At 33.8% G+C, this 16790-nt stretch overlaps 2 protein-coding genes across 3 annotated transcripts in view; one reads left to right on the top strand and one right to left on the bottom strand.

The window, feature by feature from the left end:
* Positions 1-14925, top strand: part of LOC128999908 (armadillo repeat-containing protein gudu) — an 82084-nt gene extending 67159 nt beyond the window's left edge. Inside the window, exons 12-13 of the mRNA XM_054426684.1 lie at positions 7976-8197; positions 14782-14925. Coding sequence (XP_054282659.1) covers positions 7976-8197; positions 14782-14892 — 333 coding nt within the window. The 3' untranslated portion in view covers positions 14893-14925. The remainder of the gene's footprint in view (positions 1-7975; positions 8198-14781) is intronic.
* LOC128983345 (uncharacterized) overlaps positions 14700-16790 on the bottom strand; it is a 135976-nt gene continuing 133885 nt past the window's right edge. For both annotated transcript variants that reach the window (XM_054402604.1, XM_054402611.1), the window contains one exon: positions 14700-15978. In XM_054402604.1, the coding sequence (XP_054258579.1) occupies positions 15623-15978 (356 nt within the window). In that variant the 3' untranslated portion in view covers positions 14700-15622. The remainder of the gene's footprint in view (positions 15979-16790) is intronic.

Genomic DNA, 16790 nt, shown 5'->3' with positions numbered 1-16790 from the left:
CAACCATCCCATGGGCATATCCTAAAGACGAAATAGCCTAATAAAGATTTTGTATGAAATTCATATATATCAGTTGAACATTTTGATTAAATAGTACATAAAAACAAATTTTGAGGAAAAACTAGAATCAAAATTATGTTCCCCCACCGGTCTTGAACCCAGGACCTCCAGCCTTTGAACCCCTTAATGCACGACGTTTTCGGTCGGGCGGAATCGATGTCCCTTTTATGCAGTTTCTCCGCCGAGCGGAATCCGCTGTTTTTTTATGATGCCCGCGGTGGGGGTTGTCAGTGCTGCCAACTTTGTTCATTTGGCCATAATCAGTGACAGTGACCCAAGATGAATTATTTTTTATTGGTTTATACCTATTTGTGCGTAAAGAAAAATAGACGTCGGCGAAGGAGTTGTGGGCTTGTACACCCGGTGAATGAAATTCGTAGGGCTGGCCTTTTGTACAAAAATTCCCATATTAATCCCGGGTGACACCTTTGATACAAAAATCCCCATGTCTGTCCCGGGAATACAATGGTTATATTATTTCAATGAAACAGTAAGGCGAAACAGTAAGTATTATTCCGCGGATTTAAACAATAATTCAAATTCCGTCCAGTACATTTTTCCCAATTACATATCTTTATAATAATAATATATTTACAATGATTATGAGATTTCAATACTGTGTATGACAGAGCGTGGGGAAGGTTGGCAGCACTACATTCCGCCCGACTGAAAACGCAGTTGCATAAAAGGGTTCCATTTTAACCTATGTAAAAACACGCTCCGACGAAACGTCGAAACTCGGCGGAGTCTAAGTCCTCCGTCGGCCTCCGACCATACTTCGATGCCTCCGACGGAAAGCTGAAACGCGACGGAGATTCCGTCGTGCATAAAAGGTTCCCATTTGAACCCATGTTAAAACACTCACCGACGGAAAGCCCGGTAGATTCTGATAGATTCCGCCCGACGGAAAACGCCGTGCATAAAAGAGACCTACCTCTGAGCTATCTGTGGTTATTGATATTTCATGTTTTCAATCGGTCAAAGAGGAGCGGACAGTTGCAATGGTTGCAATACTTTTGATACTATGATTATGTTTAGGCCTCAAGTTGTTGAATTGATTTTCTGGGAGTTGAGGAGGATACCGGTATTTGAATGTAGATGAATTAATTAACATTGCTAATGTTATCATAATTATTGTTATATGATTAATTCATCTCCCCCCCCTTAAATTGTTCAACTACTAAAAAATTTCTCAAATAACTGAAAAAAAATATATATTTGCATAATTATTATTATTACATGTTAAGCAGGCGTTCCATCACTGTATCTAGTATGTTAGTATCACAACTATCACAATTAACGTCATCGGTAACTTATCACAAAAATAACTGTAACTGTAACTTATGCAATATGAATTTACCTATTCAAGTAGGCATAATTCAATATTCATAATGTAATAACTACTACGAAATTATAAAGAATTGTATTATATATAAAAAAAATAAAAATAATTTTTACTTATTTTAATAGGTACTTTTCCAACTTCATTTCATTTTCTGTTAAAAAAATTAAACATTATAGGCTGTTATTTAAACATGATTGATAAAACCTATTTATCTAGTATACCGGTATATTAAAATTAAATGCAAGCAAATTTAAAAACGACCAAAAAAGGGATACAACCCATTAAACATAAATAATCAAAAAAATTAAACATTTATTTCAAAATTGTTGAAACTTGTTTTTTTTTAAGAACAACACAAACAATTGTTAAATAGTATTGTAAACAATTTAAACATTGTTTTAAAATTGTTTATAAAAAAACTAAGAATAAAACAATTTTAAAATTGTTGTAAAATAGTTACAGCTTGTATTAAAACTTATTTTTTAAACTGCTAAAAACTGATTGTTTAACAATTTTAAAATTGTTGTAAAATAGTTACAACTTGTATTAAAACTTTTTTTACTGGAAAAAACTGATTGCTAAACAATTTTAAAATTGTTGTAAAATAGTTACAACTTGTATTAAAACTTATTTTTTACAGAAAAAACTCATTACTAAACAATTTTAAAATTGTTTCAATCTTATATTAAAATTGTTGCAATATCAAGTTAAAATCAAAATGTTTTAAAACTGTTATACAACAATTGTAATACGACCTTTGACAATTTTTTACAATTTTTTTGCTTATTGGGTTATGGCACAAACCTCAAATTTCTTCTGATTTTATCAGTACGTATATTTAATATTTTGACCAATAGCGAATTCCTCAAATTTACACTGTCAAGAAACTGTTATTTAAAATAACTTCAATAACATTTACTTGACGATAGCCTAACTTTATGTACAACAGGAGATACCGTAGGTATATTTACTGTTTGCTTACATCACATACACTTTCAGGCATATTAAACAACGCAACTGCATTGTGAGTTCCACATTAGGTACCGGTAATAAATTCTGGTTTAATGACTCTTACAACTAAATCTAAATAACACTCTTAATTTTTACTATTACTACTGACGCCTTTTTTTTAGCCATTTGGTACAGTAAAATTAATCGGCACTGGTAGTGCAAGTCATTTTCTTGTACAGTCGTCGTGCTTGGGCCAAAGCCCCTCGTTCCTGCCTCCACCCCTGGCTTAAGTCTGGGACTTATTTGCCAGGCCGCTTTCCATGAAAAATCTTCATTCTTCTCGGGCTTCAGCCACTTTTAATCCTCTCCCTGGCACATTCTGTGCCCCAAACCCTTACAGCACGACTCCCCTCCTCCTACCGCCCTGAGCAATAGGGATCATTGGGATTACCTCTAATCTTTCCTCTCCCATTCAATGGGAGGTTCTCATTCCTTTTAGCGAATTTCCCATATAGGGAATAAGCTATTACCGTAGTACTCATGGTAAGACCTGGACGCGGGACCGATTTTTTTTTTCGTTTTGAGGTCCCTAGAGGCCAAAAACACCATTCGTTCAAATTCATATATATATATATATATTTATATATATATATATTTATATATTTATATATATATATATATATATGTGTCCGTTAGCACGATAACACGAGCAAAAATGATCCGATTTTGATGAAATTTGGTAAAAACGTGTAAACCTACGTTTATTCGAACGAGTTCGCGATCCAGCATGATCGGACCATGGGAACGGGGTTTTATGGGGTAAAAATAGGTTTTTCCCATTTTTGACTCAAAAAACATTAAATTTGGCAATTTCTTTCTAAACCATTTTGTAGCTTAAAAAAACAAATAATTTAGTATATTGAAGCGTTATTATGCGCCTAATGGTTACGGAGAAAATTTCAAAAAATTGTAAATTTAAAATTCCCATGTTATTCTTATGGAGAATAAGTAAACTGTTGTAGTTTGCTTGTTTATGAACATATTTTGATCGAATTTTGAAAATTTTTTATTTCTTACTAACTATTAGCATTTTACAAAAAAAAAAAAAAAAAAAAAAAAAAACAGTTTTACCCTCCCTGATGCAGCATAAAACTCCCTTAAGTACTTTTTAAACTAATTCTATTTAAATCGGGAATAAATGTTATATTTTTAAGTAGACATTTCAGTGTAAATCCAATCAGTCAAATGGAAATTCGCTTAGTCTGCAGGTTTGCTGCGGCGGGGGTATTTGTTTTCTTTTTCAATTTAATAGCCTGTATGTTTCTCTGATTCTTCCTATTTTCCTAACTAATTTCCTAAACGTCTCAATTATTTCCTTGTCCCTCATCAAGTTTTATTTTGTCATCTCTAAACCTTTCCTATCCAAACCACCAGGTTAAATCTCCGCAAATTCGCCTTGAAATTTCCATGTCCTGTGACAAACTGTGTCCAATAATGGTCTATCTCCCAATCTTATTCAAGTCTCCTTCTGATGTTTGGCATTATATCCAAATGTTTCCCTTCCTTTCTCATTCTGCTCCCAGCGCATTTGACACTCATCTAATGTCTCCTCTCTTCTGACACTCTTGCTTTCCGATATAGTCCTACCCGCCTCTTTTTCTTCCAAAATCCTAATCCGTGCCTAATCCTTTCTTCAATGAGCAGGTTGAGTGGTATGGCTCTGGTCAAAACCCTAATCTCATCATGCAATAGGTACTGTGTTGTATGCTTTAGTTGGGATAACTTCAATCCATTTGGTGAATGCGTCTACAATAATGAAGTCCAATACAATAATGAGTACAATAATGAATACAATAATTAATGAGTATCTACTGGTAAATCTATACGTGTCTGCTTAACATAAGAACCCTTCACAAACTTGAACATGATATTGGATGGCTGTAATAGAATTGAGAATAATTACCTGAACAGAATAAGGCTTTAATCACACTTGAAATATGTTAGGAGTTATGTAAAAACCGTCAAACAAATGAACAAAATTAAATAACATGTGATTATAAAAATTTAAAACATAAAGTAAAGAAGGAAAGGCAGAGTATAAAATATTATAACAATGGCTTAAGCAAGCAAAACATTATTTCTTTACAAATTATATTTTTTAGGTTAATCAATAGTTTAAGAAACATTATCAGTGCTTGCAGCCAACCCTAGGGCCATAAATTTATTCTTGCCCTACATTCTATGTTAATGTTTAGTCCAAACAAGGTTTTAAACTAGCCTAACGTATTTATTTGGTCACCATGTAAGAATGAAGATTTACAATGAATACCTAGTGGGTAAAACAGAAACAGATACCGGTAACCAAAAAGTAGGCCTACTCTATAGGTACGCAAAAGACAAAATCTTAAAAGAACAAAGTGGTACGTTGATGTGAAATATATATATATTGTAGTTTAAGTCTGTAACCTGGAAATAACTTCACGTGTAACCTACTACATCATACTTTCCTATTTCCACTACTATTACAAAAATGCTCAGTAAAGGCTTATTTTATCATAGCTTGCTCTTTTGTATTTTGTACTATTAAATTTTTTTATAGTGGTAATTATTGTTGGATCATTAGCAATAGTGGTATTTAGTCGAGTAGTTATTGTACTCTTACATTTCCATTTCAGTACCTACAGTCCTATGTTTTATGAATCTGTTTATTGTTATTTTTGTTTTGTTACTAAACTTTGTATTGTAGTCTCTGTGTCATAAGTTATGTTATTTCTATCTATTGCTGACCATACCATGGAATCAAATATTTTTAACTATATTACAGTAGTAGTAGAGCGGAATAACATATTACCTCCTTCTATAGTCACCTCAAGATAGTTTGTTTAAGGAGACAGTCTGCAGTTTGTTACTCAGCTCAACAACGATCTATCACAGAATACTAGAATAGGAAGAGAAGTATAAACTTGAGTACTGGTACATACAGGCCCACTTTTATAAACGGGCAGACTGGTCATATACCAAGGGGCGCCGCAGGTTTGGGGGCGCCCACCGGGTGCCCCTCAACAGTCAACACTGCACTAAGAAAAAAGGGGGCATTGCTTTTGGGTTTGCCCAGGGCTCCACTGACCCTTAACGCGGCCCTGGGTACATAAACAGTTGGATCTTTCATTTTTGTGTTACTTTCATATTTTATATATTGTATAACATACTGTAAACGATCTGTAGAAAAAACTATACCTGTTTTAGTGATTATTTTTACACTTATACAATCTTCAACAAAGCACTCCTGACTCACCCTTGTCCTAAGATTTTATAACTAAAGATCATTCTTGTTAACAGATGTTTTAATTGTTCTATTCTTATTTCACTACTTTTCTTAAAACATCTGTAAATTTTTCTGGAAAGTGGAAAATTATCCAAATCGGAATTTTAAGGCCATTAATCCTTGCAATGCTATGTCATAGGAAATACTTGTGACCAAATTACTATCCATGTATACAGCTAAAGGTTTTTACAATCACATAGCCTACCAGCTATTGCTCACTCTACTTTTTTATACATTTTGTATACCTTTTGCTATAATTAATTGATATAATTAATTAGATTTTACCATGTTTAAAATGCAATTGACATTTACAGTATTGTTTTTTAATCAGATCTCAAGCACACAAGGACCTTTAAAGTTAAGTGTTTCCATCTAAATACCAAACCAGCATTTGTTTTTATTTAGAGATAGCAAAGCTTTAGGGCCCTTACATATTTACTTCATCAGTGAAAAAGTTAATGGTGAAAGTAAGTGGTCAAGTACTTGTTTTGTATAGGCCTACAAAATATTATTTGTAATTGAGTGAAAATTTAAAAACGTACGTTTTCATGTCCCTGGCCTTTTACTTCGTAGATACTGGATTTGTAGTTTATTATTATGTGTTTTAATATTTTTTGGGACGGGTGCAACATGTTACACACATTTATTTGGTTTTGAATAGGTTCTAGGTATTTTTTTCGTATTTTTAAAGTCTCGAAATTCACGACCATGACGTGTCCCTAGGGTACATTTTCCAACTTTCACGCTGTTTTTAGACTAATTATTCATGCCGAAATATATAAAGCCATATTTTTATGTCATCAATGGTTATTAAAATTACAAAAAAGGAGCATATTATAATTTTATTGTCATTACAAACTGACTACCATGACAAAATAAGTCTGTCCCTCGATTTGGCGTCACGACCATTTGGGAAAGATTTTCAACTTTGGAGCTCGACAGTGGCAAGCCTGGCGTCGATGGAGTCAGTTGGTTTTAGAGACTAGTTCGGGGTGTATGTCAGGATTGTAGTGCCGGTCGTTTCGAGTTGAAAGGAGGAATTACAAGATTAATAAAGGAAAGATTGTGTTTTTTGTAATTTTGGTGTGTCCATGACCGTACGCAGTCATTCGATGAAGTAGACATGGTGTTAATTTTTGTTTATAAGATATTTCAATTGCTAGATTAACCTAGAAGTCCACTTTGTATCCTCGAACATGAGGTTCAGGGCTACCGCCAGAACAGAGCCAAATAACACGTAATTTCACGACCAAAGTTTCACGACCATCGCGGGTTTTTTCACGACCAATCCAGCCTTATGGATTATAGTGTGTTTGGTCGTGACAATAACTTTAATATAATTGTAAATTGAACAGTTTAGTTCAATTGAAACACATATTTTTATTATAACTAACAGGATAATTGAAGGATTGTTTAGAAAGATTTAGATTATTCCAGACAATTCACGACCGTACCGCTTGTCCCTGACCATCACGTTTGTGATTTCTATCATAAAAATTTAAAAAATTAAAATATGGTCATAATGTTTTATACACAAAAGAAGCACACCACTATACAAACATAACGATTTTTCGGGTCTCAGGTAAGTTTTTTCGGAGTTATACAAACTTAAAAAGATTTTATTGGCTTTTTTCAATTTTTTGAGTTTTTTTATTTTTTTCTAGAAAGACCATATATACCAAAAGCTCAGTGACCTTTTTATTGTATAATGGTCATAAAAGTAAATTAGTTTATAGCAAAACATAGTTATAAAAATAACATTAACTATTTTTAATATTCATTTAAACGTCCGTTATGGTCGTGACAGGATTTTGTGTTTTTCCACTAAAGATGCTTTTTTAAAAAGAAACTACCATAAAGATATTGCGTTACCATGGACATTTTATGAAACTACAAATGTTAATAAAATAAAAATAATAGTAAAAGTTTTGAAAAAAGGGGAAAAGAATTTGCAAAGTGCTTTTCCTGAAAACGTACGTTTTTAAATTTTCACTCAATTATTAAGTTCGCAGTAAATAAAAGTAGGAGGAGGAGGAAGTCACTAAGCCTCTTGACTAAGTCCAGATCAAGTGGACATGGACAGTAAACTTGGCCTTGAACCACCAGTTCCAATTACTTTTACCATAACATATAATGTGGACAAAATAAATTATTTGGAAAATATACTTCAATCTGAAAGCAAGTGAAATATTTCAAAGGTTTTTACGTCCAATAACCCATTGTTTGCCTGATTTTAGTTTATTTCATTGAACATCATAAGACCAGATTGATTTTTACTATAAACACTGTTATAGGAGGATGACACACTCAGAGAGCACCTGGCGTCTGCGATTGCTAACTGCTGTAGCTGGGGCAGCAACTGTTACGAGTTCGGACGGCTGGGAGCTGTCACACCTCTCGTGGGCTACATGATGTCCAAGGATAAGCGTGTTCACCGCACAACGGCACTAGCACTGTGTCAACTCAGTCAGGACCCCTTCAACTGTGTCACACTGCACCAAAGTGGCGTCGTACCAGTCAGTAGTTGAACTACCCATAATCTCATTTTTATTTTGCATGTTATTGCACACAAATAATTCTTCTAAGAGTTGTACATTTGACCTCAAGTTCCTAAACTTTGTTGGGCTGATTCAAGAAACACAGGTAGGAAATCGTACGTTGAAAAGTACCGGTATGGCTTTAGTACCTATGAAATTGTACCAATATTTTGTGGACACCCTGTATTTTTGACGTACTGCATTAGGATAACTGTTTTATGGGTTAAAATCGTTAGGGTTAAAATTAGACCAGGTCCAGTAGGTCCATAAAACCTTGATTTTTTAAATTTTAATATAAATTAGTTTTTGTTATAATTATTTCAACACAATATTTAACCAAAATAAAAGCTATAAAATAAAAATTCATGTCCTCCTCCTCTATTCTAATGTAAAAAGAAACAAATAAAGTGTTGTGTGTAACATCGATGTACAGTATCTTGTAAGTTAGACTATAACTTTACTAATGCCTTCAACTTCCACCCAAGCCAGACACTGATTATTTAGGGTGGGTCCTCTACACCAGCTAAGCCACACATTAAGCTTAATATGGATTGCACATGTACAGGATTTGAACCCACGCATGTAGAAAGACTTCAACACTACACTCATTATAGTTGGCCTTAGCCAACTGACTGAGCAACCATGCCACTGTCGGCCAAACACTGATGCAGCATTTTACCTGAAGCAATTATTGCAATACAAAGTGATTTGCTGGGTACGAGCGCTCCACCTATTTCAACGAGAGCCCTGCGGAAACATTAGAGCAGCCGCTCGACACCTGGATCCGATACAGCACGATGCTTGATGATTCAAGGAGCAAAACGTTTTGTGTACGGTATGCGCCAAATCCCTTCTAACTAGTTAAGGCTTAGTGGCTATCAAAATTAAAATGACCTTTTGTTGTTTAGAAATACCCCTGCCGCAGCAAACCTGCCAACTAAGCGAATTTCCATTTGTCTGAATTGATTTTCAATCAAATATATTTAAATAACGCTAGGTTTAACGAGCCAAGATTTATCAAAATATATCCATAAACAAGCAAACTACAACATATCTAAATATTCTCCATAAGAATATAACATAAGAATTGGAAGTTAAGCTCTTTGAAAAGGTCAAGAGAGAAATTGGAAAATGTTGTGTTTTTAGGGTCAAAAATGAGAAAAACCATTTATAACACCATAAAACCCCGTTCCCATGGTCCGATCATGCTGGTTTGTGAACTCATTCAAGTTTATCCCGCCTTACACATTTAAACCAAATTTCATCAAAATCGGACAAAAATCACTCTAGTTATCGTGTTCACAGACATATATATATATATACATAAAAATTGTATCGATGAATGGTGTTTTTGGCCTCTGGGGACATAAAATGAAAAAGTAAATCGGTCCAGGGCTAGGTCTTACCCTGCCACCTATGGTAATAGCTACTTCCCTATATAGAAATTTGCTAAAAAACACTCTTCTTTGAAAAACATGTTTGAAGTTGCATTATAATGTAAACTACCCAGACAGCACACTTTATCCCAGGGACATCCCATAGTAGTCCCATATGTCCTGAGAATGTCTCGGGATATGTGCGCTATCCTCAGGATATCCCGCAAAATCCCGGGACGAGTACGAAATCCACAGGATATCCTACAATATACCGTAATGTCCCGGGATTTGTAAGTTAACCTCAGGATATCCTGTAAAGTCCCGGGATATGTACGAATGCCATAGGATATCCCAGAATGTCCCATGACATCCCGGGACATGTACAAAATCCACTGGATATCCTGTAATGTCCCGTAATGCCCCGGTAACAAACTGAAGAAAAAAAATACTACCACTGATGAAATGTACAGTATATCTAAATTTAAATGTTCAACAAGGCCAATATATAATAATTAGTTTTTTTCACTAGTGCTTTCAGAAACTTGGTTTCTATCTTCAGGCTGTGTTTACACTAGTACAAAAAGTAAATATTTACTTAATAAATTAATTTTAAACAAAGTTAAAACAGATTATTTAAAGGATATTGGAAAAATAAAAAATAATACGGTATTAGAAAAATTAATCTTTTGAATTTTGGATATGTTACAGTGTTGTTCTTGATGTAATTATTTTCAGTAATTCCGAATTTATAATTGGGCCGTCTTCATTATTTAACAAATAATTTTGGTCTGTTTTTTTTCTTTCTAAAAATAAACGCATTAAGATGTTGAGGTTTTATAATTTATTTTAAAAGTTTAAGGTTTCCCAGATTGAAAATATGTCTTGTTAATACTATGGCTAGCAAGGGTTGACTTTACTTTACTGACATATTACTACCACTGAGTTCAGGAAAACTAGAGTTCTATCATAGTTCTGTGAAATGTGAATTTAATTCTAACTTTAAATTAATAAAACAACAAAAAACTAATTTTAATCATATAACAATCAATTATTACAGTGCTAATCTAATGGTGATTAAATAATCTATATTCAAATACCAGTATCCTCTCCAACTACCAGAAAAACAATTCAACTACTTGAGGTCTAAACAGATTAACAGAATCATATATAGCCTATACTGTAGTATCAAAAATATTTTAAGTATTGCGACCATTGCAACTGTCGGCTACTCTTTAACCACTTGAAAACACCCATGATCAACAAGCAAAGATAGCTCAGGAGGTAAGGTAAGACGCTCACAAGGCGAAGGTACCAGGTTCGAAACCCGTCTGGGCCAAAAATTTGTGTTTATTAACTATTTAATCAATTTACTAAACTTATAATTAAGCTTTTCATACTAAATCTATATTATTTTGTGTTTTTTATGATCAGGCCCAGACCACACTTTATCCCAGGGACATCCCATAGTAGTCCCATATGTCCTGAGAATGTCCTGAGGACTACCCTGGGATGACCTCGGATATCCCACGGATATGCGTGTGAGCTTATCCGTAGGACATCCCCGGGCGGGGACATTAGGCATTCCTGTGGATATCCTGTGATATCCCAAGTTGACCATAGGACCACTATGGGATATCTTGCATATCCTGTCGCAATATCCGTGGGATGTCCTGAGGAGAAAGTGTGCTGTCTGGGTATATATTACCTATATTTTTGATTTCCAATTATACACTACAAACTATGATATCAAGTTTAATACACAATCACACTCATTATTTTATTCTTCACATGCTTGTACTCGCGGCTTTGCTATACATTTAGATATTTCGCCAAAACTTGTGCTTTCAAAATTCTATGAGTGCCGTAAAGGCCAATTATGTGAGTTGCTTACATCACATTCAAATCAAATCAAATCAAATCAAAATATCTTTATTCATACAAAAGTACATGTTAGTACATCTGAATAGTGTCAATTTAAATTAACATTTGCTTAACTATTCATATACTCTTCCATGGAATTTAATACTTTGCAAACCAAGTAAGTTTTTAGTTTTAGTTTAGATTTGGAAATTTATTTGACACTTTAATTCTTTTGGCAATTTTCTAAAATAACTTGCTCCTTTGTAAGTCGGCTTCTTTGTGTAAAATTCAAGTCTATGGTGAGTGGGAATGATTTCATTCTTTTTTCGCGTGTTGTAATGGTGTATTTCTTGTTCTAAAATTGTATCCTTCTTATTGTTTAAAAATACCATAATAGTGTCTAAAATAAACTGACCATAAACTGTTAATATGTTTAGCATTTTAAAATGTTCCCTGCATGATGTACCAGGATGTAGGTTTTTTATTATTCTAATTGCTTTCTTTTGTTCTTCAAGTATTTTATCTAGATTTTCTAATTTAGATGAGCCATACAGACAAATTCCAAATTAAATGTGTAAATAATGAATGTATGAATGGTAAATAATTTTAAGAGTGGATTCACTGCACATCCCTGCCATTCTTCTTAGTGCGTACCTACCAGAATTGATTTTAGCTAAAATGTTGTCTACGTGCTTATTCCAATCCAAGTTATTATCTATTGTTAGACCAAGAAATTTTGTACTTGTGACAAGCTCAATAGGCTCAGTATTCACCAAAACCAAGGGTTCTTTTTTGATCCTCGATTGGGCTGTTTTAAATGAAATGTAGTTAGTTTTCTCAATATTTAAGTGGACGAGGTTGTGATTTTCAAAAAAAGTAATCATATTTCCTATTTCAGTGAATGATAAAATTTCTACCTGTTCTAAATTATTACCTGATACTTTAAGATTTGAATCATCAGCAGGTTTGTGTTATCTGAGTTTGATAATGATTTAGAAATATTTTTCAAATAACATATAAACAAGAGTGGTCCCAATACAGATCCCTGAGGCACACCAAATTTTACTGGTTTCAATTCTGATTTATGATTTCTAATTCTATTGTTTTTGGCCAAATGAGTAATCTGAACAAACTGATATCTATTATTTAGGTATGAACTAAACCAATTCAAGGAATGAGGATCCAAGCCAAGTAATTTTAACTTAGCAAGAAGAATTTCATGATCCACAGTGTCAAAAGCCTTTGACAGGTCCATAAAAATTCCAACACATGGTTCACCAGCATCTATTGAGTCTATCACTGATTCTATAAAAGAAACACTAGCAGTTGTAACTGATTTTCCGCTACAAAACCCATATTGGGAGCTATCCACGAGATGGTGTTCTTCAAGAAAATGTGTTAGTTGTATGTAAACTTCCTTTTCATAAATTTTAGATAAAGTTGGTAATAGAGATAGCGGCCGATAATTTGATGGAGTTTTTTTGTAATTCTTTTTATGTATGGGAATAATTTTAGCTATTTTTAATTGGGTTGGAAAATTTCCTGAGATAAAAGAAGAATTAACTAAGTGGCATAAAACTTGACCAATTTCAAATTTTACTGCTTTTAGCAAAATAATAGGGATATCATACCCACTTGAGAATTTATTCTTAAATGTATTAATTATGTCTTCAATTTCTCTAGTTGGGACCTCTTTTAGTCTAAATCTTGGTTTGCAAAATATATGTTCAGAACCTAACTTAAGTTCAAGCTTTTCATATTCTGAGGTCTTATGTATTGTCTTATCAGTATTATCTTTTATTACACTAACAAAGAAATCATTAAATATTTTACAAACATCATCTGGATTGCTATATTCTAGCTCAATGTGTTGGGATTTGTTACCTTTCTTACATCCTACCTCCGAGTTAATAATGTTCCATACTGTTTTAATTGTATTACTGGATTTTCTTATTTTACTATCATAATATTCTCTTTTAGCAGTTTTTAAATTTTGTTTATGGGTTGATATTTTTGATTTTAGTAAATTTATATGTTCTAATTTTTGTTGGGTCTTTTGTTTCCTAATGTCTTTTGAAATTTTTATTATTTCACTATTTTCTTCTTTTAGTTGGGCCGATAACCAATTATTATTCTGATAAACCTTTTTCTTTATATATTTTTTTTTGGAAATGCTATGTTAAAGTAGTACATAAAGCTGTCCATAAAAACATCAAATTTTTTGTCTACCGGTGCCTGATAAACTTTGAGCCATGATTCATTTTCGATTAATGATTTGAAAAGATTAATATTTTCAGGATCAAAATTTCTTTTTTCATAAAAACATAACTTTTACTTTCGCAGCTAAGGTGGAGAGAATGTTAAATACGCTGCTACATTAGCTACGACTGTTTATTTCACAAGAACTACAATAACTGACATGTTCAAAATATTGTAATGACACTTCCTTCAACTGTTAGTTAGCACATTTTTCAGTTCACCATAGGTTAAGGAAAGAATGTGTGAGTTTCTGGCGGAAGTCAGCAGATAATTAATTGAATTGGTCATTAACAGATGATAAGTTGGCGTTTGATGCATTACAATTTCACTTCTTTTCTTTCAATCCCTGAACCCTATTGGTCCATTACTTTATCATACTAGTGCTGTAAATTAAGTAAACAATGTTGTAAAGTACCTACATCTTTTGGATTCTAAAAATTGGATTGAAAAGTAAAGTTTACAAAATGGTTGTGGGTGAAACATTTTAATACGCTGCTCTCTATGGTCATCTGGACAAAGCAAAAACAGTATTATCAGGTTGAGTTTCCTACATTTCCAATCGAAGTTTACAAGTGAGAAAAGTGTATAGCCACAGAGAAGTAATATACATAACAGGATACAGAACAGATACAAGCTGAAGGGACAGCCGTTGGCTTTTAGGTCTGGTATGTTGGGGTGGAAATGTATTAGTATCGAGCAAGGAAGAGTCCCAACTGCGATGGCCACATAACATATTTGTACAGCAATTGTGGCACACAAAGTCTCCCTATTGCGTCAGTGCTGTAGTAAATGATAGCAAGGGGGGAAAGCAGAGCAGAAGGGGACAATGAATAGAATTTGCTCTAGACATAAGCGACTGGAGCTAGACCCTACTTAGGTGTACCATTGAATGTATCCTCTGTTTTTTACTTCTCTGTAGTACAGCTGATGACCTTGGCTTCAGCTGATTCTTCTATGACTTGGGATTAAAATTAACTTTAGCCCCACAAAGCATCTATTAAAACAGCTGTTTTTTTATGCAGTACGACAACAAAATATTGAATGATTGTAGCTCTTGTTTGTTCTCAGTACTTGCTGAAGACCATTGGTTCTTCAGATGAGGTTCTTCAAGAAGCATCAGCAGGGTGCTTGAGCAACATCAGAAAACTGGCGCTGGCTTCAGACAGGGCAAAGTTTTAGATGTATTATGTTTTGATAGTTGTTATGGTTATTATGGTTGATGAATTATATGGTTATAACAAATATAAAAAATAAACGATTCAACTTAATGTTTACTAACTCTGTTTACTTTGGCTAAAATTTTGCTTGGAAAACCCTTGGAAACACATTACAGAAAAATATTTTCAAAATTAGGTCACTTTTAAATAAATTACAGCTACCAGCAAAAATTTAACTAGCCAAAGATAGGTACCTAACAGAAGACATCTTGCTCTCCAAAATTACCTGTTTTTTTTTTATCTGTGTTGTTTTAAGTTAGTTTATGATACTAGTAATATGTTTTGGGATATTAGAGGAGAAATGAAAATGTGCCAAATGCTGTACCTAGTGAAAACATATTATTAATTTTATGTATTCTATTGCTGAAACCAGTAGGAATCATGAAAGAACAATTTAAACTAATAAGTACATTCAATAGTCGATCAAATATTTTGATTTGACAAACCGAATACTGATATCATTCTTCTCAGCACTAGGAAAATGTGCTGACCAAAGCAAGCCTGCCAGCTGGTGTTCTGCCATATACTTGTGCATGTGCAGTGTGCACTAGCCTCTTTTGCTACTGTGTATCTTTTTGTTTGGTTAATCACTTGAAAATACAGACTGTAAATAACAAATAAAATAAATCAGAGTAAAAAAAATAATAATACACCAAGACTAAACGGTACAATCTACTCTATGTATAACTCTCTTAATGATGAAAGCCGTAACAGAGTGGCTCCTTGCTGCTGGGCCGAGCCGCGGCTTGTCGTCTCTTGTTGTATACATCGTATCTGACACCCACATACAGTTCTGCCAGGAAGGTGAGGATGGACATGGTAACACCCACACCCAAGATGATGAAGGCTCCCTCCATGTGGCCCAGGTTGATGGGCGTTGGTGCCACATGAGCGTGATGCTGCATACCTACGCTGGCACTCTCCTTCACTGCAGATTGTACTCGAGAGTTGAGGAACCTCCGAGCCACCTCTCCCTCCCAGTACAGCAGCAGGCCGGAGTCTAGCAGACGATGGATCAGGTGGTTGAAGCTCTGCAGGTAAGGGGAACCTGAATCAAATACACAAACTGTTGGGTATGGGGAAAAAGTAAAAAACTTAGTAATAAAAATAAATATATTAAAGAAGAAAATGTGAAAAGATAATGAGAAATACTTTGAAGTAACAAAGGGATAAAAGAATAGTTTAGAGAGAGAGAAAATGAACACTTTTTTTAATGGTTATGAGAAAATAACAAAAAGTTGTATTTACTTTTAAAAACGACATATTTTTAACAATTCAATCATTAAATATTATTGTAGCACATATCTGGTTTAAATGAGTATTTATCAATGAAACCCAGTGTTGCTGAATGTTGTGTCATTTTAGATGTTGGTCTTCTTACAGTTATATTTGAGTCTTCTGAGTCTGAAATTGTAATGCAAAATATGTATTATACACTCTGTTATTCAATTCGTTGGTTCTTTATCCAATATTCAATGATACACATAAAAACCCAAAACATAAAGTAAACATAAGATAAAACAATATTATATAAAATCAGGTGATAACCAAAAAAAAAAACTAACTAGGTATTAATATCACAAATAAATGCAGCTAGACTTCAGGACCACCTCACTAACTCGACAGTTTGGGTAACAGCTGAGGAAGGGCACACGTCTGACTGGCTTTGTCTTTAGTGTGTCTTTTTGACTTTTCAAGGATGGCTGAAGATTGTCTACTCAAAATGTAAAAATACTCATGTAGAGGCTACTGTATTCTAATTGGCAATAATGGCAATACCCCACTTTTAAGCATGCTCAACAATATACTTCAGCAATCTAGGATAGGTTACGGTAGGTTAATCGTTACCTAAACACCCGC

The sequence above is a fragment of the Macrosteles quadrilineatus genome, unplaced genomic scaffold, assembly GCF_028750875.1.
Source record: "Macrosteles quadrilineatus isolate MER2022 unplaced genomic scaffold, UCM_ALF_1.0 Scaffold_1__1_contigs__length_201487025, whole genome shotgun sequence".
Taxonomy (NCBI): domain Eukaryota; kingdom Metazoa; phylum Arthropoda; class Insecta; order Hemiptera; family Cicadellidae; genus Macrosteles; species Macrosteles quadrilineatus.
Note: the sequence above shows the minus strand (reverse complement) of the source record. Positions and strands in the feature narration are given on the sequence as shown.